This window comes from Thalia democratica, chromosome 5 (assembly GCF_965202585.1).
Source record: "Thalia democratica chromosome 5, ktThaDemo2.hap1.1, whole genome shotgun sequence".
Classification (NCBI taxonomy): domain Eukaryota; kingdom Metazoa; phylum Chordata; class Thaliacea; order Salpida; family Salpidae; genus Thalia; species Thalia democratica.
The window spans coordinates 73,951,125-73,977,308 of NC_139169.1; the positions used below are offsets into that span (position 1 = coordinate 73,951,125).

The following is a 26,184-nucleotide window of genomic DNA, read 5'->3' on the forward strand; positions in this document are numbered from 1 at the left end:
ACTGTAATCGAGTAAATATTGGTTGAAATTATTTTTACTGTTTTTTAATTTGTCAAGGTTTTAAACTTTTATTTTAAATTATTTTGATATCTATAGTAATTGTTTAATATTTTTCTTGCTCAGTTGTAAAATACTAAAAAAATACTACGACTTTTTTTAAAAGGTTAATATAACATTATAATAAAAATTTAAATAAAGCTTTACAAAAGCAACATTACAAAAAGTCATTTTTAAATAAATTTTACTTACAATTCAATTAAAAGCAATTCGTAAAAATTTTATTTAAAAAAGCTTGAATTTGCTTATTTTTCACAAGTTTTTATAAAAAATAAAAAATAATTTCCGAGTCAGATACTTCTATGAACCGGGTTTGATTTTTTTTTGTGGACAAACTCCTGTTTAAACTAATATGAGTTTTACAGACATTATAAGCATATTTTTATATGAAAAATGAGTCTAACTATTAAAAATTAACTTAAAAAATTGATGTTTAAAATGAATCAAAGTCTTATTTTATAAACTAAAGTTTTGTTGCTTTTCTCTGAAAATAAAGCTTGTAATATTTTTTAAATATTTATTTTTATTTCCGTTATCAAAATTTTCAACACACAAAACTAAGAAAAGAAAGCAATTAACTCAATCATACTTAAAAAATTTTTGTAAAAGTAAAAGGTTTTTTTTTAAGTGTAAAATAACTTGTAGTTTTTCCTTAAAAAAATTTTATGCTTTAAATTTTGGTAGCTTTTTATAAAAACAAAAAGAAGTTAACAAAATAAGTTTTTTTATATCAAACAGTATATTTAAATACATTAACTGTTTATCAATATTATGAGTTGTTTTAATTCAATTCTAAAATTTGTTATATAAATTTATACAAAATTCTTAAACCTTTTTTTACTAATCCATGTTTTTTATAACATCAACATTATCACTACTATTTGATTTATGTTTTCTTTTTACTTCAACTACAGAGCGATTTTTACTATCATAGGGGAAAAGTAAGTGAGAGGCCAAAATTTAACTAGGTAACCAACCAGTACAGGTACATAGTAATAAATAAGAGGGAGGATTATTTGATAATATTGTACCGAGAGGGGTATTATGAAGTTATGTTTGAGTAACCGTATTACTACAGATCAAGAAAAATTTATTCACAAAGATTTGACATATTTTCTCTAAACTAAAGTTCAACAAAATGTAAACACCAACTAGTAACTAGTAACAAATAACATTGTTTAACATTTTTTAACACATTTTTTCACTAAATACAGTAAATAGATTGAAAAACCTTTGTATGATCTAATTAGCAATATAAGACTAACTTGACTTTTTTTAATCACTTTATTACCTTAATGAATTTCTATAGGTAAAGTGCCTCCTCACTTGTCCAGTCGGTTTTAGTTGGGAAGTAAAATTGTTTATTCAGCTGAAATCAATGTTTTAAGATAAATTTATTACTATTTTGATTTCAATAAATAAGCAAGCAGGTTATAGTAATATGGTAATTAAAAAAAAATTTAAACTTGATTTTATAACTCGCACTTTTTCGTGTTGTAAAACTATCGAACCGAGAGCAACTCAAAGTATTAAATTTTTAATTGCAATAAACCGGGTTGTTTTTCAGAATGTTGCCATCTTAAACCTTAGCATGAGTTTTTGAGTACATTAGCGGACGGAAAAACCAGAAACAATTACAGGAAGTGTTTCAAGAATTATCCGAATCCGTGAGTTTTATGCTACGAAACAAAAAAGTTATGACAAACAAACCATTATTCTTTCTTATTTAGAAAGAGTCAAGGTACTATTTGAAAAGTTTACGGCTTAACTTGTTTTTATTGAATTATTTTTGTCTGTTTTAATTCTTTGGTTCGTTGAAGAAAGTTAAAATAAATTAAACTTACAGACAATTAAGTATACATTTATTAATGGAATTGCATAATATTAACGAGGTAAACTATTAAAAGGAAGCGATATTTTGTATTTATCTGGCCAAAGACTAATCCTGCCTTGTATATAAAAAATGATTGTCCAACATTGCCGAATAAGAGGGGAAGTCAAAGTACTGTAAAACTAAAACTTAAACCCTATCATGACTTGATTAGTTGCATTACCGCCTTAAAAGCTTTTATTTTTGGGAATTTACCTTGTACTGCTATTTTATTTTGATTAAAATGCTGCAATAAGAGGAACAACAACAACATAATTGTACAACTCGTATTGTAGAAAACTATAATTGTTTCTAAGACTAAGTAATACATTGGTTTTCTTCAACTTATACATTGTAAGTTGTTTATTATTGATAATTTTGGAGTTTATTTATAGTTTCTTCAGACATGTTTTTAAATTTTTCAAGTACTATGTAAACATAAATCAGTCACTCTAGACCAAGTTTCCCAAACTTTTTTCAAAGTGTCCCCTTTGAAGAAATTAAAAATCTAGGTACCTCCGGTATAATTTCTGAAAAAAAAAAATTGAAGACGCTTAAAACCTTATCTTTTGCTCTTTATCATTACCTTTATAATTTTTATTGTAAGCTTCAAATTGTAGTCTAATTGTCCCCTATGACAATTTTACTAAACAAGGCCCCCTTTAGCCCCTTTGCAGCTTATGAACTACTTTGGGAAACCCTGCTGTAGACTATTACAGCAAATAAAATTTTGGTAAAGTTATAAATGCTTTACTTAACAACAAAAAGTAAGCTTTCAAAATGATTGGTCCTAGGACCTGATGTACAAAAAACATTTTGGTTATTGAGTTGTACACTACTTGGCTACAGTTTAACTTCTTGTTCAGGGCTTAAAGCAGGGTTGTCAAAAAACAAGGAATCCTGAAAATTGAAAAATAAAATGCAAAAAAAAACCTAGAGTTTGAGACATTTAATTTTTTTTGTAAAACCTGGAATTTTAAACTACTTTACATGTTAAGTATTGAAGTTTTGTTTGGATACAAAAAGTCTATCAAAAAACAAAATATTTTTGTTTTGTTTAGAATTTTATTTAAAAATAATCAAGTAGTCTTACATTATCTTTTCAATGTTGTTATTATTATTTAAGACAGTTTTTCTTTACATTAAATTTATTTTTTCCATAAACTGACAAAAAAACTTTTTCTTTAAATAAAAAGCTTGGAAGATGTTCAAAAAAAACATTTGGCAACCCTGTTACATAAAAGTGGTATTTTTTAATTAGTTTTGACATTGATGTACCCATATCCAAAAAAAAAATGTTTTTGTTATAGTTAAATGACTTGCTATTTAATAAATATTTTTTATTATTTAAAAATACATATTAAAATACACAGTAATATCAACATTTTTCTTGGGATAACTACAAGTTTTTGGCTAGCCAAAGTTAAATGTAATTTTCTTTCTAAAATTATGTTTTTTAATTTTAGTAAAATACAAATGTTTATAAAAAACATAAATTTTTACACATAGTTTTATTTCAAGTTTAACCAAATGTCTTCTTGCATATTTATATTAAAAAAAAGTTACAGATTTTATTCAAACTGATGATGTCATTTGATTTATTTCAAATGAGTGAAACATTGTTTTGTTAATTAAGTTTAAAAACTTGAATTGAACGTTTTCCTTATAATTTAGTTGAGAACTTTTATTATTGTGATCTATAAAGTAAAAAGTAGACAAATACAGAAGTAATAGTTTATCATTACGAAGTTGAATATTTTAAGAAATGATTTTGAAGATAATTATTTTTTGTTAAAATTTTTTGTAAAATAGTATGAAACTCTTACTTTAATGGTTAGGAATTAGTAAAAAGATTAGAAAGTACTAAAAATTTAAAAAGTTTATTTAGTAATCTAAAAGTTTGACAAACCTCTTAAAAATCTTTTGGTAAGAAAATTCATTATGTTTCATAGTTTTGATTTAAAATTTTTGTACTGTATGTTTAATTAATTGAAAATTTATTTTATGTAGGATAGACAGCAATAGCTTTTACAGACTGTTTTTTAAATTCAATTTTTAATTTAAAAAAATTTAATAAAAAAATGGTGCTCTCTCCACAATTAAATATACATTATTAAGTTTTAAAAAAAATTACTGCAATCAATACTATAAAACATATCACTACTAATTTCAACAAAGTCATAAAGTTTATTGTTCTAATTATCAATGTTTTATTATGTTTTTTGATTGTTGCTTAATGCAACAAACATTTATGTCTAATTATAGAATTCTTCAGTAAGATTTAACTTTATTATTTGTCTAATTGTGTTGCAGTTCAGAACTAAAAAATAGTTAAAGAAAGTGTTTAATTTAGTATAAGAAATCTGTTTAAATGCAATACTGTAAATTGATAAATAATTTACAAAGTTACAAATACTATCACTGCAATTGAAGTTGTCTACTTTTGTCTTAAAATGATTTTTTAAGTAGTTTGCACACATAGAGAGTTATGATTAATACTTTTTTATAGTTTATTAATTCAATCCTGTGTGAAGGAATATTACATTGTAACACAAGTGCAAAAATATTTTTCTTTATAAACAAATATATTATTTATTTGGTTAATTTTTATTTGTTACAAAGTAGCACACTTCGTATGTCAACAGTAGATTATCTCAAACAGAAGTTTTATTTTTGCATCTAATCTTTTGATAAGTTTAAAAATTTTTACATAAATTAACAATTTATTTATTTACATCAAAATATTTCATTCTTAAGTATTTATAAATAGTGTTTTAAACTTAATTTATTATGTTCTTTTAATTAGAAAAAGTCAAGTTATATTTTTTAAAATTCTTTCTAGAAACATCTCTACAGCAACCATCAAGGTTTCGTTAAAAGTTATAAAACTATATTGTTGGTAAAATCTAGTTATCTGAAAAACAAGAAATACGTTAAAGTAAGAGGAAGTTAAAAAAAAACATTAAAGCAATATAGTGACTGTATACACTTTAACATCTTAACTTTTAAAATATTACTAAATAAAAACAGTATAAACATTCACTTATCAAACATTTTTTTAACATAATAAGAAAATTAAAATGTAAATTTTTCTTTACATTTTTAAATATAAAAAATGAAGTAAGAAGTAAAAATAACCTATAGATAGTTTTTAGCCTTCAAGTAAAGTATATTTGACAATTTTTACTTTTATTTTTTTTAAACTAATATAAGAGATTGACTAAATTTAAAGACATTTATAAACTTTTAGAAAATTTTAACCACCATAAACTATGTTTATTCAGATGTTAATAGCAAGTTTAGTATGTCTAGCCTCGCAAAGTGACCCCGTCAAAGAAATCAACAATTGCCCACCATCTGATGTCCACAGTGGCAGCCCCTGTTACCATGGAGACAGTGAAGGTTTTGCCAAGCAACTGGCAAACTGGAACAACCCCCTATTTTTCTATGCAATTTTAAGCGCTTTTATTGTTGGAATGACCGGAATAGTGCCTCTTTTTTTTCTTTCAAATTTGAAAATAAACAAAGATATTGGAAAAGGTTAGTTTTAACTTACCTAAATTGTGTATAAAAGTAATAAATAACTTAATTTTGGTGTAGTTGAACTTTACCAGGACAAGGTGTGTTGTTAATTGAAAAATAAATGATACCATTTTTTTCAAATGTTTTATTACTATTTATAATTTTGTAAAAATTTTTATGACAAATGACAACTTAATTAGACACATTTTTTTTTAATTTAAGGTAAAAACATAATACTGAATCGCTTGCTGAGTTTTGGGCTGGGAAGTATGCTTGGCGATGTGTTCCTTCATCTGCTGCCTGAATCCTGGATACTGTGTTAGTTTGTTAATAAATATCAGTAATAATTAGTATGTGTTCAAGTTAGTAGGATCATTACTTTTTAAACTCTAGTCTTTATATTAAAATAATTTTAAACAGTTTAATTAATCTTGTTTTATAAGCATTTTAAACCCATTTTTTAGCATCATAACCTTACTAATTAGACATATTTGAATTCTTTTTATTAATATAATTTTTGAACTATATTTGAGATGACAGTCCTTGAAAATTTATATAAGAGTTTGAATTTTCATGCAATCAAGTTTGTAGCCATGTATGTTTCTACTACTTAGTTTTTTTTTGTTATGTTAAGGATGTCTTCAAACTTTTCACAAAATTTGCTTGAGTTGTAAAAAGTAAATGTAAGTTCTGTACATAGTATATTTCAAAAATATAAGTTTTTATTAGAATTAATTTTCTTTTTTATAAAATATACTCAATGTATTGAAAATGTGAAAATGTCATTAAAGATTTATTGTTTTGTTTTATTAAATTTCCTGTGCACACTACTGTGCACACGTGCACTTTGTGGACACTACTTGTTTAAAGTTCTATTTTTAATTATTATCTTACTTTCAGTTGATTCTAAGTTTAAACCTGTCGAGAACAAATGTAGTTTGTTTTATTATAATAATATTTTATTGTACTTTATTGTAATTTATAACTTTTATTTATAATAATTATCTTATTCTTTTTATATTACAGACAGTGGAAATAATATAGCAACAAATGGTTTGTATGTGCTTATTGGTCTCATTTCCTTCTTTGTGCTTGAGAAAATTTTCACTTACCTTGATGAAATTAAACAAGTTGATTCTGAAACTGTTAGTTTTACTTTGATATAACATGAGTTTTTGTGTAGTTAGATTTATTTCTAATGTAGCAGGTTTGACATCGTTTTCTTTGCTGTTTTTTTTCAGATCTTAAAATTAATATTAAAGCTAAATAATCTACATAGCAGACTGACTGCATAAAAATAACGTTTATAGAAGGAATTATTAGACATTTTGCAGCAAAATATCCTTTATGTTTTATAATATTTTGGTTAGTATGAAAAAAGAAAAAAATTACTTTTATATACTAGTAAATTTAATTAATTTTTAAAACATTTTTCCATTTTTTTGTAATTAAACTATAAATTAAATTACAAAATTAAAGGGTTATAAATACTTTTTTGATTTTTCTTTTGATTTTTCTAAAACTTCAAAGTGTGTTTGTGTTGTAAGTAAAGATTAACTGTCTTTTAGACTAGTAATACCAATTTAAACAACAACTGTGAAGAAAAAAGCTTATATGAAATACCTAAGAGCAAAATTGAAAAATCACAAAAAGAAAATTCTTCTGCTAATATACAGGTTGTTTAGAAAATAGCTATAAAAGCAGTTAACAATTTGTATATATTTTTCTTTTACTTTAACGAAAAATTGGATAATTAATTTGGACAAGTAAATGAATTTAAGTTACAACCTAATATTTTTTTTAGAACTGATTTCTATTTATGTATGCTATTTACTAAGTTTTATTTTCGTAAAAAAATATTTTATAAAGTAGCTAATCTAAAACAGTAATGTGAAAAAAACATTTTAGATACATATTAAAACTATTAAATAAATTTTAGAAAAAAAATCAATAGTTATAAATAAACAACTATATAGATTTAATGTTCATAGCTTAGATTAAATATTTTTACTGGAAAACTTGTGCTAATTTTTATAAAAAATTTTAAATTGGCTAAACATCTAAAGTATATATTGTTTTAAGTAGTCCTATACTTTTTTTACAGTTATTATGAAATAAATGTTGTGTTATACTGTTTATAAACTTAAAAGCTTGGCTTTTCACCAAGTTCAAAAAAAATAAACAACGCTATTTTCAAAATATTTTACGATAAATTTCGACCACATTGTAAATTACGGAAAACATGTTTACTTAAAATGGACATATAAACAAAACAATATTTACTCAAACTGGACAACTGTCACTAATTTTTTATTACACCCAATCATAATTATATATATTTTAGCTAGCTTAAATAAAAAGTACCGGCAAATGTAAACGTTTTGTTTGTTTACTCTCAAACTGACCATTGAAAAGTCCAAAGTATATTTTGTAACTTCCATTTGCAAACAATTTGCTTGAATACTTTGCTAATCAAAGTCGATGATATTTGTTATGTTTACTTACTTTGCATTTAAAGTATTGAAGAATTTTTAATGTTTTAAATTGTGCTCAAGTGTAAAACCTTTTAACTAAGTCGTAACAACAAAAGTAAATATATTTGTTTTATATGTTTATGGTGCATTTAAAATAATTTACTAAAATAAGTACTTTGAATAACCTAAATAATTTGTTATTGTATTACAAAAATCTTTTTACACTTCAGTATTTGTTTTATTAGTTATTACTGACTACTCTATTATGGTGCTTAAAACCATCAAAGCTTAATAGGTTTTGAACTTTACCACCTAGCTCTATAAAATTATTTTTTTTCTAAAGTATTTTCTTTAAATATTTTGACCTAAATTGTATTAGCCTAAAGACAAGATAGTATTTCAATAATAGCTCATTAAAAAAATCAAGCCAATCATTAAACAATTATATTACATTTTTGAGTGTTGGTGTCATTCATTATTACTACTATATTTAAATCTTAACAATAGGCAAGTGGCTACATAAAATTACTATTAAGTTTAAAACTATCAAATTTTTAAAGATATTAAAAGATAATCACTTTATCAAAATTAAAAAAAAACAAAGTAAATTTCACTTCATCATAATTAAAACATAATTTGAAAAAAAAGATATTGTTGTTATTATTACTACTTTCCATTGTTGTTTTAGTATTTATATATATTCTTCTCAGGCAAGCGGTTACTTGAACTTACTGGCAAACGCGGTTGACAATTTCGCCCATGGACTAGCAGTTGGTTCTTCCTACTTGGTCAGTATCAGGGTCGGAGTTCTCACTACTGCAGCTATACTCATACACGAAATTCCTCATGAGGTAAGTTAGTTGTATACTTGATAGTATTTAATTGGAACATGTAGAATTGAGGGTAAAGATAAGTTGTAAAAAACTTATCATCTAAAAAATTTAATCTAAATCAGAAGTTCTCAAATTATCTTGCACAGTAAACTAGATAATAAAAAGTTCTATTCATTGCACACTGGGCAATTATATAATTTTTTTTTATGTTAAATATTATTTCATAATTAGATAAATTTGTTAGTAAATACTATACCAAAACTAGTTAGGAAATATCAAAAATTATGTTTAGAAAACAAATTAAAATACGTCAAATACTTATTTTGAAATTAATTTCCGTGCAAATTAAAATGTTTTCTATGTAATGCACACCACTTCCTTACTATAAGTGCACATTTTAAGAGAATCTATTTAAATTTTAATATTTTCTATCTATTGTTAAGCATTTTTCTTTATTACTAGCTTAATTTCTCTAAACTTATAAACACTTTTCTTTTATTTCCTGATATTTTAAATAGATATTTTGACTTATTATTCAAGATTACAATTTATTTAGGTCGGAGATTTTGCCATATTGCTGAAATCGGGGTTCAGTAAGATGCATGCAGCTAAGATGCAGTTGATCACAGCCAGTGGATCTGTGTTGGGTGCCATTACCGCTGTTTGCTATGGAGGTTGGTTTTTAATATTACAATAAGTTAGTTTACTTTTTATTAAGTTAAAAATTAACAGTACTAAACTGGCATCCAGGAAAATAATAACATATTTTTTGATTCATAATATTAGGAGTTTTTATAAAGTTTTTTGAATTAATTTATGATAGTTGCATTTTTGATCCAAAGATTTTAACAGTTGTATTTGAACAAACAAACCGGTTTTATTTAAATAGTTATTTTTATGTTTATAACTTTTGTAGTTTTAATGTTAGAATTAATAACCCAACAGCTGAAAACACCAATTTCGTGCTTCCTTTCACATCGGGGGGTTTTATTTACATCGCGCTGAGCTCAATTGTTCCCGATCTGATGGAGGAAGAATCTAAAAAGTTTGTTGACAGTTATTTAATATATCTACAGTTGTTACTTTATTCTTTTTTAATAGTACTTATTAGATTTTTTATTCGAAAGTGAAAGTTCTTAAAAAAGTATTGAAAAGTTAAAGAATAATTTTACCCCTCATTACAATTATTTTATTATTAGTATAATTTTAAAGTTTAATAACGTGTTGGTTTATTAAGATATTTATTGTTTTATTTTATCGTAATGTATACAACAGTCTAACTTAATTTGATAAATCCTCAGACTAACTTAGGTTAGTCATCATTCTATTATAATAAGTTATAGTTTCGTATTGCTAAAAATTATTTCATTATGATACATTTAAGTATCTAAACTTTGTTATCAGTCTGTCTAGTGGCTAAAGCTATAAAATAGTTTAATTTTAATACTTTTATAGCTTTATCTATAAACTTTGGGAAGGTCAGGATATGATTTTTACTTCAAAGATGGACACTCTAGCTAAATTAATCTGAACTAAAAAAAATTAAATTTTTTGTTTCGTGTCTATCGTCAGAAAAAAATAATCGGAAAACAGAAAAATAATATCTTCAATTATTTGAGCTTATTTTAAAGTTTAATTGCCTTAGTTTTTTACACTTATCTTTTTAGGGCGTAGTAAGATGTATGTACAAAAGAATGACAAATTTTTACTTTACTATTATAGTACAAAAATTTAAACATTTTTTTTGATATAGAATGATTAGTGCATTGCTTACCTTTACTAGGTAATTTTGTCTCGTTTTTTAAACCCGATTAACAGAAAAAGAACAAAGAAAATTATGTGTAGAAAATAAGATTTTGATTGCATATAACTTCCTTAATGATTATTTTATTGTGTTGCAAAAAATTTTATGACGTTGCAATTTTTTACTTATTTAAAACAACTATTTTCTTTGTCTGATTTAAAAGAGACTTAAATATTTTGTTTTTGATAACTACATTAAACCTTTTACATTTTACTTAGTTTTAATAACATTGTTTAAGTTAACAGTACTTATTGCTATTTTGAATTAAAAATTTACTATTATTTTATAAGCAAAAAATAATTTAAAGAACTTTTTAAACGTTTATTTAAATTTTACAACTACATCATAAAAGTAAAAATTAAAATAGGTAATTTATGTGTCTTATTTCTAATATTGGACTTAACAGTTAAGTTGTTGAGGTTTTTATCAACAAATACTAGGTTTTGTAAGGTTAAAAATATATCAAAGAAGTATGGAAGTTTTTAACTTTACAAATAAAACAGTCTTTCACAATTATACTTACTCTATAAGCTAAAGTTATTTAATTTTTTGGTTTAATGAGTATCTGCAACATTCAATTTGTTTTTAATAAGTTCTACTTTTTGTTTCTTATACTAGAGTAAAGTAAATGATTTTACTTGTTCCCAGTAAATTACTAATATAATATTCGATTATTTTAGTTATTATAGTACTTATGTTAATTTATTGTACTTTATATTGATATTTTTTATAAATTTTTATATTATAAAATTAAATAAAAGATATATACTTTTTAGTTTCCTTGTTTTATACAGTTTACACTTCAGGAAGTTTATACTTTAAAAATCTTCAGTGTTACAACACAGAAACATTTTGTTAAATTTTCAAACTCTAGTAGGACTAGAGTTTGAAAATATTCTAGTAGTAAGGAAGCTATTAAAATGCCAGCAAAACATTATGTCATAAAAAATATTTTTCTTGTGGCTAAAATATTTTATAAAGTTGTTAAACGCTATATTTCAACAATACTTTTTGAATTAGTGTAAATCAGTACAATTCTTATGTGATTCGTGTTGTATCTGAAAACTTGCTGCTTAAACCTAATTAAATTAAAAAGCAACAAAAATTTAGTCAAAGCCTATTTTCGTAATACTATCCAATCTCTTTTTGACAAGAAAAAGGTTTTTATAAAATCAAACTATATCACACTTAAAAACTGTATAAGTTTATGTATTTTTCGGCTTATCTATAACTTGATTTGAACTAATTGTTAAGAAAAGTGTATATGTATAGTTTATTGAGTAAAACTTAGTTTTTATAAAAGTATTTTTTTCATAATATATATAATTTATTAAACGCCTACGTTTAAAAATAATCTTAATCAAATAAAACTTAAAGCAAATTTAAATGGTTTTAATTATTTTGATGCTATAATCAGTTTGATTATATTCTTTAAAATGTCACACATTAATACAAACAAAGTAAGCAGTTATTGGTTAATTAATGATGTTATAAAATTCAAATACTCAGATAGAAACTTTTACTAAAATTACTCTATAAATAAGGTTATTTAGATTTCTTAATAATCTGCTCTGCTATTAATTGTAAACATATTACATATCTAAATTTTGGTAGTTTTAGCTTTCTTTTTAAAGTATTTATAATACTTAGATTGTAAGCATAAACAATATTCTTGACTTAGAATCTGTCAGATTAACAATAAATTGATATTTTGTTGTTTACTTAATGAGAAGTTATATAAACTTGATTTTATAGGTGTTTGTACTTGTAAATTACACAAAGTATTCAATGTGCATTGAAAATTAGCAACAAATTTTTTCGGTAAATGAAATCATCGCTGTATTTATACTATTTAGAAAGTTTTAATTAATTTGTATGATAAAGATATAATTTATAAACTAAAAACACAAAAACACTAAAGTTTAAATTACCAAATGCAGTCTAACACATATTAGGTCTATAATGCACAGACTTTCTTCTTCACAATGCCCATATATAATAATTTGCTTTTGTTATTTAAAAATGATCGATCATAAAAAAAAATAAAGTAACTTTTTACTGTGTGTTTATCTTAATTCAACCTGGACTGAATTTTATACAAAATATTTTAACAGAGAATCTTTTATCCACATGCTTTGTATGTCATCCGCAATCCTGCTAATGAAGGCCATTTCGTTGCTAGACTGATTGTTACGTCATAGTGTGAGCTGTTCAGATTATATGTAATTGGATTTGAAGTTAAAGTTTTACTGTATTTATCTAAAAATCAACAAGTATTGATTTATTGCATTATCAATTGTTACTGAAACTTTTGGAGCTTTAACCAACAACTGTAGTATTTAAAATATTAAGAATTTTACTCTAAATTTAAGATCAGAAAATTTATTTCAAGGCTTTAATCATTAACTGTATACTGTTTTAGTTTTTAAAAATATCAACATAAGTTTTTACTTAACTGCATTATTTATATTTAAAATTTATTTACTTTTAGGCAGCTAGTTTATTGTTGTTGCAGTCGTTGAACTAAATATAAAATGAGGAGATTTTAAGCCAGAAGCATTTAGCTCGTTTAAAAAATAAGAAATCATTGTGAATTTTGGATCTCATTTATTGCTTTATTTTTATCTGTTTAAATCATCAGATCGTTCATGTGCTATATATTTTTATATTGTTTTTGAGTGCTGTATTTCGTACAAGATTTTATTGCAATTCTAAAAAAAAATATTTTTTATTTCAAATGTTTTTATGAACTACTTTTAAAAATTGAATTTGTTTTTTTATTTGTTTCAAGTAATATGATGCCTCTTTTTATAAAACTTCAAGATTGATATATAGCAAGTAAAATCTACTTAAATGATTTTTGTGTTTAAAAAAAAGATTAGTGTGTAGAAAAGTAAGTTACATGCTTTACAAAAAAACTATTGCATAAACATTTTAATATTTTTAAGTTAAATATTAACCTTATTGCAAAACACCAAAAGTTTTCATAAGCAGCTTCGAAGTATGAATTTGCTTGTTGGTTAAAACTTTTTATTATTTTCTAAAAACATTTAAGATTTTTATTGATTGTTATGCTTTTAAAAGTGTTTACTTAGCGACATTTGTAAATTAAAGCTGTTTTTATTAAAATTACATTACTTTTTTCATTAACCTAAATTTGCAAGTAATATAGTTTTATTACATAATAAACATTATGTTGCAAGTTATTTGAACTATGACGTAACATTAAAAATATTCAGACGAGGTATAATCAGTTTCCGTATTTAATTGCTTTAGCTCTTCTTTTTAACTAAAGTTTATTATTGTTCAATTAGCTAAAAGCTGCTAACCAAAAACAATATGCGAAATTCTTAATTTTTAAATGTGTATAGCAGCAAAGATGTTTTTAATTTGAACGTTTGTTATTTAAAACTGTATCAATGTTTACATTTGTTAAGATAGATGTTACCTCATTAAAAAAATCGCCGAAAGCTTATTTTTTGAGCTTATAGCTTACTAAAAGTTGCTTAATATTTTTATGTTAGCAATGCATTGTTTAAAAAGAATACTTAACTTTAGAGGTTCTTATATATTTTTTACAAGTGTTTTATTGCATTTACTTCTGTTTAAGTTTAGCCTTTTCTAGTCAAGAAAAATTTATTTTGTGATAACTAAAAATGTTTATTTATACATTGAAAATGTACACTTCATTATTTATTTTAAGATTGATGAAGTTTTGTTTGTTTTTAATGATTTCTGTTGCATTTTGCCTTTTATATTGCTCTAACTTGTAATAGTCAGCATTCAATATATTTTTCTAGTATAAAAATTGTTATAACTTATTGTTTTTTACTTTGAATACTGCATTTTATTGCAGTTAAATTTGAAAAAAAAATTAGTCTTTATGACAGTTTTTTATTAAATAGTTTATAGTTAAAGGCATTTACAGTCTAAAAAGTCTAACATTAAAATAAGTTTTTTAGTTAAAGTTACAGATGTTCCTTATCTTGGAATAAACTATTAAAAGTAAAAATTGGTGTGTTTAATTATTTTTTAACACAGAATAGCAAATATTCAACTTAATAAAAAAACTAAATCAAGAGACATAAATTGCATACCAAATATTTACTAAGTCTAAATAACATTGTCAACTTTTTTTCTTTAATTGTTGAGCATAAAGTTAGATATAAATTAAATGTAAAAAATATCTTTCATTTTTCAAGATTAATACTTGTTAGAGTTACCAGTTTAAATATTCTCGCTTTTTTAGTTTAATTTTGTTAAACGTAGTTAAAACTGTTTACAAGATATTTTTTTAATTTAGGTATTTTTATACTCGTAGAAAATGCCTAACTTCAATGCTAAAAGTTTTTTTTTTGCATTTTCAATCAAATGTTTTAAACCTTGTTTATTCTTGTAATTATTAAAATATTCAAAAAATTAACATTTTGAGTAAAATACTGTACTTAGTATTATATTTAAGTCTATAGCAGTCAATTAACTACCTACAATTTTTTTCATGTTTACAGAGTATTGTAAAGTAGCTTATTCAAAAAACTAAACAAAGTTTACTAACTAACAGATATATAAATATATATATATTGTTTATTGAACGACCAAAAGCACTTAAAAAGTTTGATCCAACAACCTGGTTGCACAAAAAACCTTTCGGTTATTGAGTCACACACCAGAACGTTTAACGAACAGATAGGTTTAAATTTAAAAATATCACATATAATAAGTAATATGAAAAAATATATATTAATAATCATTACAAGCCATTAAACTAACAATAATATTTAAGAGTAGCAAACATTCTTATAGTTAAAAAACTAAGTCAAGAGACAAAAATCATATTTAAAATATTTACAGAGTCTAAATAACCAGTTTTAGACTCTTTTTCTTGTATCGTTGAACATGAATTTAAGTTTAGGTTAAATAAAAAAAAAGCTTTTATTTTTCAAAATGATCACTTGTTTAAGTTACCACTCTTTTAGATTATTGTTTATTGAAAGAAAAAAAAAGCGCTCAAATATTTGGTCCAAGGACCTGGTGTACGAAAAAACCTTTCAGTTATCGAGTCTTACACCAGGATACGGTTTAAAGTCATATCCAGGACATCTTTTTTATCTTTAAAAAAACTTCTTGAATTCAATTTTGTTAAAAGGGTAAACTAACTACTAGATTTGTTTTTCATGTACTTTTTATACTTATAAAATATGACTATTTTTATTCTAGAATTCATATTTTTTTATTCTTTATCAAATATTTTGAATTTGTTAATTCTTGTATATAACTAAATGTTTACATAAACGTTATGTTGAGTAGATTAGAAAAACTTAATATAGCACTTAATTTACAGTACCTAATCAGATAGTTACCAAACTATTTTATGCTTACAGAGTATTGGAAAGCAGTTTATTTCAAAACTTATAAATTAACAGTTAAAGTTTGTAAAAAAAAATATTCAGATAAAATAACACGAAAAAAAGTTTCATTTAACCAGTAAAACTATTTAACTAACTGTATCATTATGAATAGTTAATTCATTAAAAAACACACTAAAATACTAATTCAAGTTTAAAGTTACATAAAAACTTTACAACGTCAATTGTATAATGTAGATAAACTTATTACCGATTAAAATTAGTTATCGTTTGCCTAAAAAATTTTTTTTCGATTTTGTAATGAGATGGAATAGTTTAATATATTAGTATACAAAATTATAAATATTAATACTATTATCTCTTTTTGTGATAATGATTGCTAGAAAAAACATTTTAGTTCTATAAATCTCATTTATTCATTTGCAGCTAGTTGTAAAAGTAGTCTTGATTAGATAGTAATTATTAATTTGTTGCAGACAATTTGTATATAAGTCGCAGAACTAGTTGAAACTTTTTATATAGTCTAGCAATCTTAAGTTATACACATAATAAATTACATATCATTTTTTATTTTTGATCCTTTAAAGTTAGATTTTTTGCTACAATTGTTAGATTAAGCTTACTTTTTAGCTTTAACAAACGAATACAAATGGTTCTCAACCTATAGAGTAGACTTTAGTATGTAATTAAAAATAAAGTTCTAGAAATAGTGTTATGGGATTAAAGAGGCTGTGTTGTAACATCTGTTTTAGTCATTTTTATACTCTTTAAATCACATATGTTTTAGAAAATTAATTTTTAGTTAATCATACAAAATGAGCCTCAAATCTCCACATGAACCTGCAAATGTTGTCGCTGCTTCAAACATTAAGAAGGTCGGTCTCAAAGAAGATACTCCAGAGGTTTCAACGAGCAAAAGTCCCGGGAAAGAAAGTCGCAGTGAAGTTGTCACCAGCAAATTTGACACCAGTGCGCTTGTAACCAAACCTAAAATGTCACCCCAACAGGAAATAGGTAAACTTGTTGGTGGTACTGCAACATCAACTCCTTCATCCAGTCCTAACCAATTAAATAACCGCATAGGACCAACGCTACGTAACAAAATCTACAGTTCATCTCGACAAGGTGGAATACATTCAGTTGGGGGCAATACGGCGCCAACTTCTGCTGAAAATGCCACAAGTCCTCACCGAACAAATCCCAGCAGAAGATTTGTCACTAACGCGACTCCATTAAAGACCCCTCCTGATGATATTGCGACACCTCCGCAACACTTCGAGCCATCTCAACAAAATAAAGGTACCGGTTTTTCAAATCCTTACCGAATGAATCACATAAGGGGTCAAAGGAAATTTGTCGGTTACACGAAGCTACCAGGGATCCGTTATGGTCAAATATGCAGTTCCGGCCCGCAATACAACGGCCCATACTTTACAGAAGACGACCGAGTTGGCGCAACAAGCCCTTCAGGTCGTCCTGTTTTAATTGACAAAGTTGACATTTCCAAAAAGCTTCAGGAAATTGTGAATCTAAATAAGAATTTGGAAAAGCTCCAGAGATCTACTATGGTATCAATTATAGTTCTTATCATTGTTGCTTTTTGTTTGGAAGCCATTTGGTTTGTATATATTTTGACTAAAATCGATCGTTTAAATGTCAACTAATATTTTTCGTTGGTCAAAGTTGTTTACCTGTAAAAATTTTTCAAGTTATAAAAGTTATGACTATTAAAAATTATTTTTTTTTGTGTTTTGCTGAAAATCTCTGTATAAAAAGTTATGTTTAATAGTATTTTTGTTGATCCACAACTTTGAGTTCTTTTTCGTCAGCATGTGTTAAGGTAATAAAATTCACCAAAAAAATTGTACGTCATTAATGTTTAAATTAAACTGTTACAAAATTTTTTATGTAAAATTAATACATTTTTAACATACTTAAGGATGATTTTCTTAAGTATGAAGTTTTTAAGTTAGTTACTATAATTAATTTTCTCGTTAGCCTTGTAGTAGTTTCCTAATAGCTTGGTTTTTAAATAATATTAAAATAAAAAATAAATGTAGTTCCTCAAATAAGTCCGGATAAAATCAAACTTAAAAAGCTAATAGTTAATTTTTTATAAAACTTCATAAATATTTTTTACTTTAAAATATTTAAAGAGTTATGTCTTGTATTATTATTATTAATATTAATTTTAATAACATAATTATTAGATATATGTATTACGAATTGAGTTTACTTAACCTTTTGCCTAAAAATTTATATTTTAAAAGTCTCTTTTTTTTTTAGTTGCATCAGTTACAAATAGAAAATCAAAAATAACGTCTATCGAAAACTTGCTGTATACCTGATGTTTTTTGTTGAAAGCATATTTACTCTATTCTTTGTTCAAAAGCCTATCAACTGAAATCAGATCAACTTGTACAGTCGTTAGAATTTAAAAGTTGATTTTCAGTCTACTTTATATAATATAAAAAAATTGCCTTTATCATTCCGTTTGTTTTAAATGGACATTTAAAATTTAAAGTTTATTCAGAATACATGGTTAGTATCTGCCGTATTTTAAACTTGTTATCAGCCGGCCGTGTTAAAAATAAAGTATAAGTTAGTTTTTTTGCCAACGCAAGTAAAAAATCATTTTAGTTTATTAAGTTAAAATTAGCCATTTGGAGCTAGTTAGATTAGTGGTCTTGATTAAGTAGTGATTGTTAAATCGATCATTATAATTTGTATATAAGTCAAAGAATTAGTTGAACGTTTTCATGTCAACCACGTAAACTAAACCTTTTCACATAAAGATAAATTAAAAATCAGATTTTAAATTATGATGTATTAAAGTTAGAATTTTTGCTACATTTTTCAGTAAAATTTGAACTTTTGATTAAACAAAAATTATATTATAGTTCTCTACCTATATAACGGTTCAGTATATCAACTTAAAAGATAAATGAAATAGTGTTATTCTAGGCTAGGGATAAAAAAAGCTGTTTTGATTTATTCAGTTTGAAAATTAAAGTTTAACTAAAACTTATGTCTACACAGTTTTTAGTCAGTTAGTCATATAAAATGAGTTTCAAAAGTACACTTAAATTTCCAAAAGATGTTGATGCTTCTAACAAAAAGAAGATCAGCTTCAAGGAAGAGTCTTCAGAAGCTTCCACAAGCAACAGTGCTGAGCAAAAAGGTCGCAGTAGCATTGTCACCAGTGCGCCTGTGACACCGTCGGTCAAAATTTCTCTACAAAACGGTGACAAAACTGCTGCAGGAAATGACCATGATGTCATTTCAACTCCCGACAGATTTGCAGTAAACTCCAACCAAGGAGGTGATCAAAGAGAACGTCTCGCTAGAAAGTTATGGAAAACTAAAACGTCACCCCAACAGAGTGTGGGTAAACTTGTTGGTGGCACTGCATCCAGTCCTAACCAAGTAAAAAGCCGCAAGGGACCAACGCTACGTTATAATACCTTCAGTTCATCTCGACCAGGTGGAATACAGTCAGTTGGAGGCAATGCCACTTCAACTCCTGCCGGAAATGCCAAAAGTCCTTGCCGAAAAAATCCCAGAAGGAGATTTGTCACTAACGCGAGTGCATTAATGACCCCTCCTGATGACAAATCGACACCTCCACAACCCTTCGAGCAACAAAATAAAGGTACCGGTTTTTCAGACCCTCCTGCAAATCCTTACCGAATGAACCACCGCAGGGGTCAAAGGGAAAACTTCGCTTACAGATTATTACCAGGAACCTCTCCCGGTCAAGTATACCGTTCTGGTCAGCAACCCGACGGTCTATACGCTACGGGAGACAACCAAGTTGGCCAATCAGTCCCTTCAGCTAGTCATATTTTGGCTTACAAAGTTGAAAAACCCACAAAGCTTCTGCAAGTTGTTAGTTTCACCAAGAATTTGGAAAAGCTTCAGAATAACATTATAAAACATATCATTGTTGCTTTAAGTTTTCAAACCATTTGGTTTGTAGCTATTTTGATTAAGATCGATCGTTTAAATGTAAATTAAGCTTGTTGTTAAGATTTTACCTGTACTGATTTTATCAAAATGTTAAAGTTAAGGGTGCTATTAAAAAAATTTTTTTTTGTTTTGCTGATCTCTGTATACAAAGTTATGTTTCATAGTATTTTTTAGTTGATCTTTTGTTCTTTTTATCAACATATGTTAAAGTAATAAAATCCACAAGAAAGTTCGTACGTTATTATTTGTTTAAATTAAACTGTTAAAAAATTGTTTTCTGTCGATTTTAATACGCTTTTAACATGGTACAAGATAGTTTTTGAAAGTATGAAATTTTAAATTATTTACTATATTTATTTTCTGGTAGGTTATGTAGTAGTTTTCTCATAGCTTGTTTTTTTAAGAATTAAGTTAGAACATAAAGGTAAAAATAAATTTAGTTCCTTAAATAAGACCGGATAAAATCAATTTAATAAGTTAATAAATTTTTATATCAAACTCAATATTTTTTGTTACTTTAAAATGCCAAAAGTGTTTTGTTTTATAAATGTAAGTTCCTTACTTATTCTTTCGAAGAAAATAATTAAATATATAACTAAATTTGCTTACTGCACACTTCATTATTTTTAAGATTGATAAGTAATGAATTTTATTGCGTTTTTGCCTTTTATGCTCTCACTTGTAATAGAAAGCAGCAAATACTTTTTTGAAGTTTAAAAATTGTTATAACTTATAGTTTTTTACTCAAAGTACTGCATTTTATAACAATATAGTATGAAAAACGTTCAGTCTTTGTAACCGTTATCTTAAGAATTTGTTATTTTAGGTACCTAAAACGAATATTTAAAAACTTGTTTATTCTTGTAGTTATTTAAATATTCATAAAAGTATCATTTTGTTTAAAATAACTGTACTTAATATTGTAATTAAATTTTAAGCAATTAATCACTTACTTACAAAAAACTTTTCATGTGTACCCACTACAGAGTATTAGAAAGTAGCCTTTTCGAAAAACTAAGCGAAACTTATTGATTAACAGATAGATTTTAATAAAAAATAGATTTTATTTTGATAACATGGAAAAAAAAAGAGTTATCAATCATTACAAACCAATTAACTAACAATAAGAGTAGCAAACATTTTATTTTTTAATGAAATAAATTAAGAGACATAAATAGTATTCAAAATAACTACTTAGTTTATATAACATTGTTAGACCCTTTTTCTTGTATCGTTGAATTTAGGTTAAATAAACAAAAAAGTTTTCATTTTTCAAAGTGGGCACTGTTTAAAATTATCGATTAGAATAAGATTTGTTGTATATCCAATTTTGTTAAAGTATTAATTTAATTGACGGATTTTTTATGTAAGTATACTTTTATACGCATAAAATATGCCGGTTTCAAAGCTATAAGTACTTCGTCTATATCGTTTATCAAGTGTACTAAACTTGTTTTTTTTTAAATAGTTAAATGTCACAAAAATATTGAGATAAATGTTGAGTAAATAATAAGTACTTAATAATATTGTTAATGCTATAGCAGTTAAACAACTAGTTAACAAAATGTTATAGAAAACTAGTAACAACTTACAGTAGATTAGTAAGTACTTGATTCAAAAGTATAACAAAACTTACTAATAAACGGTTAAGGCACAAAGAAAAAACACTCATATTAAATAAACGAAATAAAAAAGTTTTTAACAATACAAAACATTTAACTAACTTTAATCTCGGGATCAATTGAATATCTCTTTGATAGAATATTAGTTATAATTTCCGTTACAAACAAATTTCACAAAGTTAAATAAGTAACATACTACGAATTCATTTATCTTTTTCTTAAAATTTTATTGAATTTTTAAAAGTCTCTTATGTTAGTTTAACCGGTTGCGACTGACGAGTCTTAATTAATAAGAAATCTGAGAATCAGTCTACCGAAAGCTTGTGGTATAACTAAAAATTTTTGATGAAAGCATACGTGCACGTTTTAAAGATTAATTAATATAATCAGCTAAAAAAATTTAAACGAAACTATTCAATGTTAGTGTACTGTTTTTTTCTTATGTTGTAATGAGTGTTAAATAGCATTTTAGCTTTAAAAGCTTCATTTAATTATTAAAAGCTATTCACTTACGAATCTTGATTAGATTTTTATTGTAAACTTGGTAAAAATGATTCGTCTGTATGTCTATAAGTAGTTGTAAAATTTACATAATTCACTTAGAGTTTACCTTTTAACACGATGATAATTAAATTAAAAAATTTTATCTACCATGGTTTATAGTTAGTTTTAAGCTATAATTTTTAGTATAAACTTATATTTTAGCTCTAAAAATAATTGTACAAACTCTGTTTGAACTATATATTATTAACTTTAGTAAACTATTTAAACCAGTGCTTCTGAAATGGGGTTCCGCGGAACCCTAAGGTTCCGCGACGACTCTCAGGGGTTCCGTGAAGCCTTTCGAAATTTAAAATACGAAAATTCGAAATATTTTTTTGTTGCATGAATGTGTTTAGTTCTACTAGTTTTAAAGTTCACTAATGAAGGACGGTTGTCCGAAATTAATTTCAACAAAATGTTGCAATATACTGGTAGATTTTTATACAATCGTTAATTTATTTTTGAAATCTAAAAAAGAACATTTATTTAATTAAACATTTTATGTAAAATAAAAATTAGGGGTTCCGCGGAAAAGTTGAACTTTGGAAAAGGGTTCCGCCACTAGAAAAAGGTTCAGAAGCACTGATTTAAATTATAGTTTTCTAAGTTATTGCTACAGTAATATAACTTAAAATGCTGATGTAAAATCTGTTTCACTATTATGTTTTTCTCAAAATAGTGTTCTTATTAAAACTTTTTTTAGCAAAGTTTTGTCAGTTAGTCATATAAAATGAGCCTCAAATCTTCACTTGAATCTCCCAACAATGTTGCTATTTCAAACATAAAAAAGGTCAGTTTCAAAGAAGACATTCAAGAAGTTTCCACAAACGAAATTCTTGAGAAAGAAGGTCGCAGTGAAATTGTCACCAGTACGCTTGAAAAACCTAGCCATCAGTTGGTCATTTCTCAACAAGACGGAGACAAAACTGAGGCAGGAAACAAACATATTGTCACTTCAACTCCCGCCAAATTTTCCACAAGCCCTGACCAAGGAAGTGAAACTGTCACCAGCAAGTTTGAAACCAGCGCTTTTGTGAAACCTTCTCGACGAAATGTGTCATCTCAACAGAATGGAACTCCACCTGCGGGTGTCACTTCAACCCATGCGACAAATAACTACAGTGATGCGGCGATACAGGGAATGAATAATGATTATTCTCGACTAGATGGAATTCATCTTCTTGGAGGAAATGTCACTTCAACTTCTGCTGAATATATCACTAGTCCTTGCCTAATGAATTCAAGCAGGAGAAATGATGTTAACGTGAGTCCACCAACTATCCCTCAAGATGCTGCGGCACATTTTCGACCCTACGAGTCATCTCTGCCAAATGAAGATACTTTTTCTCCAAACCCTACTGCGAATTCCCACCGAATGAACCACCACGGGGGTCAAATTAAATTTTTCGGTCACAGCCCAAGGATCTCTTCCAGTCATTTGTACAGTTCTGGCATAGACGGTCCATACTCACCAGAAGACAACCAAGTTGGCCATTCAACTAGTTCTATTTTGTTTAACACTGTTAAAAATAATGCCAAAAAGCTTCAGCAAATTGTGAATCTCACTGAGAAGTTGGAAAAGTTTTAGAGGGAAATGATGGTATACATTGTGCTTCTTTTTATTGTTGCTATTGGTGTGGAAAGTTTTTTTTTTGTAACCATTTTGAAGAAATTTAAATGTTAATTAAGATTTTCTGTTGGTCAAAGTCTATGTATAATTTGCTTGTAAAAGTTATGGGTTTGATCAAAAATTTTATTTTTGTGTTATGCTGAAAATCTCTGTATAGAAAGTTATGTTTCAAAGTATATTTTGTTGATTTTTTGTTCTTTTTCGTCCGTATGACAAAGAAATAAAATTCACAAAAAAGTTCAAAGTTATTATTTGTATAAATTAAACTCTAACAAATAGCTAATAGTACACTTTAAACATACTTTTTATTTTTTAAGATTATCTTGTTATAATATATTTTTTATAATTATTTTTCTAATTAGTTAAGTGGTAGTTTTCTAATTGCATAGATTCTAAATAAAGTTAGAATATCAAAACCTAGAAATTTAAATGTTGCTATAAATGATTGAAATTCCTAAAATTAGATCGGATAATATCGGATCTAAAAAATGTTTTAACTTGTTCAAATTTATCAAGTTTATAAAACTAATAATACGTTTAATTTACTTGCGCTGAAAAGGTGCTGAAAGTGTTAATTTTTTTATCAATTAAAATGTAAACAATACTGTTAACTAATGTTATGAAAAATAAAATCAAGTATATATACAACAAAGTTTTCATTAATTATGTGCAAGTTTTTTGTTTTCTAACTCTTAGCTATGTGAACACAATACTAAATTAAAAGTTTTTAATGAAATGGTAAAACAACAACTATTTTAATAAAATATGTTCATACTTTAACAAACTATTTCTAGTTAACTTTGAAGTTTATATGTTATCGGTAGGGCGCTTTTATTTTAAACTACCAGAATAATGTGCAGTAAACCTTTAACAAAAACAATTTATGTGGATGTTTAAATTATTAAAAAATAATTTGCTAGAATTATACTGTTTTTTTGAGGCAAGCATTCATCTCAGTGTGTAACTTTCCGTTGAAAACCGTAAATACTACTTAGTTGAGTATAATTGTATATAATTTTATATAAATAGTTATCGATGACACTCTCTGATGTCTCTGAATATTTACAAATCGTGCTTCGTTTATTTTTACTTGTTATAAGTTTATGTATGGTTAGTTATTTAATTTTAGTTTATAAATTAAATCTCTTTGAATACAGTTCTACGGAACACTGTTTTATCCTTGTCATGGAGTATTGATAACGCTTATAACTAAGGGTTTATGAAAATAAACAAAGTACAAAATTATTTTTATGTTTGTATGGTTTACCAAAAATTCATAAAGAAAACATTCCTTTGAGGCCCATTTTATCTATGGTTAATTCAGCACAACATAAGTTGGCAAAGTTTAAAACTCGTGTCTTGAATAAGTTTTAAAACACTTTTCGTCATATTGTTTAAAGAATTCATTTAAGTTAGTACACAAAATTAAAGAAATTATTTTTAAATTAATTTTTTTTTAACTCTTATAAAACGAAGTACTTTAGGTCTCTAGGTTGTTAAACTTACACATACTAAAAACTTTAACTTTAAAAAATGGCCTATTATACATGGAAAATGTATAACTTAACGTAAAGAAAAAAGTTCTACTTACTTTCAAATTGCTAAAAGTTGTAAGACCTATTTTAAAGACTTTAAAGAACAACAAATTTAATCTCTGGTTGTTGAGTTGTTAAAATTATTTAAAACTTTAAAGTATACCACCAAAGTAGAAGATAGAGTATTGTATGCTTAGATATAAGAAAAGAAAAAAAAGCAACATTTAGATTTAAGTTTTATATTTGTTCACTATGCCATATTTTCTACGACATTGTTATGACTTTATTCAATTTCTGTTGTCTTTAGCGCTGTTTTCGATGTCCAAACTGTAATGGTAGTTGTCCTAAGACAAACTAGCTTGAAAATATTTCCAATTGTAACTTTTAATTACAGTACTGTCTACAGTCTTGCTCAATCTTTCAATAAAAAATTAAGTTGCACTTACGAAATGCCTAAATACAATACAAACCGAATAGCAAATCTAACTTACCTGCTTAACTTTGCAATTCTTTTCTATATATAAAATTAAGGTAAATTGCTTAAAGCAAAGTATATCATTTCTTTTATTTTTGGTTAAACTTGTATTTTTGTTTCAATTTACATCTACTTAAGTAGAAAATAATTTGGAAATCTATTTGTAAGGTAGTGAAACAAAAGAATTTAAGTATTTTTACTTAATTTTTAAACATATCTTTCAAATAAAATTAGTCCACTACTTTTTCTGATGCTAAAGCATAAAAAATTTAATTATTTTCTACAAATCTGATAATTTGTGAAAAATATACATTTTAAATAATGTTTGTAAATAATAGACTATACACAGTTATTAAATTAAATATATTAAATTCGTATTATGGAACCAAAATCATATTTCTGCTAACTAAGTTTAATAATTATTAAACTAGTTTTAAAAAATCATAAACAGGCGAGAAAAACTTTAATTGTCTACCAAGAGATT

The 26,184-nt window shown here is 25.6% G+C and overlaps 1 protein-coding gene across 1 annotated transcript; it reads left to right on the plus strand.

Moving 5' to 3' along the window:
* The first annotated feature begins 5,199 nt into the window (after positions 1-5,199).
* Positions 5,200-12,938, plus strand: LOC145836882 (zinc transporter ZIP13-like). The gene is made up of 8 exons (XM_082944655.1): positions 5,200-5,467; positions 5,672-5,767; positions 6,476-6,594; positions 7,018-7,125; positions 8,634-8,774; positions 9,313-9,430; positions 9,702-9,801; positions 12,675-12,938. Exons 1-8 carry the CDS (start codon positions 5,200-5,202, stop codon positions 12,745-12,747), a joined length of 1,023 nt encoding a protein of 340 aa, XP_082800781.1. The 3' UTR covers positions 12,748-12,938.
* Positions 12,939-26,184: the final 13,246 nt, after the last annotated feature.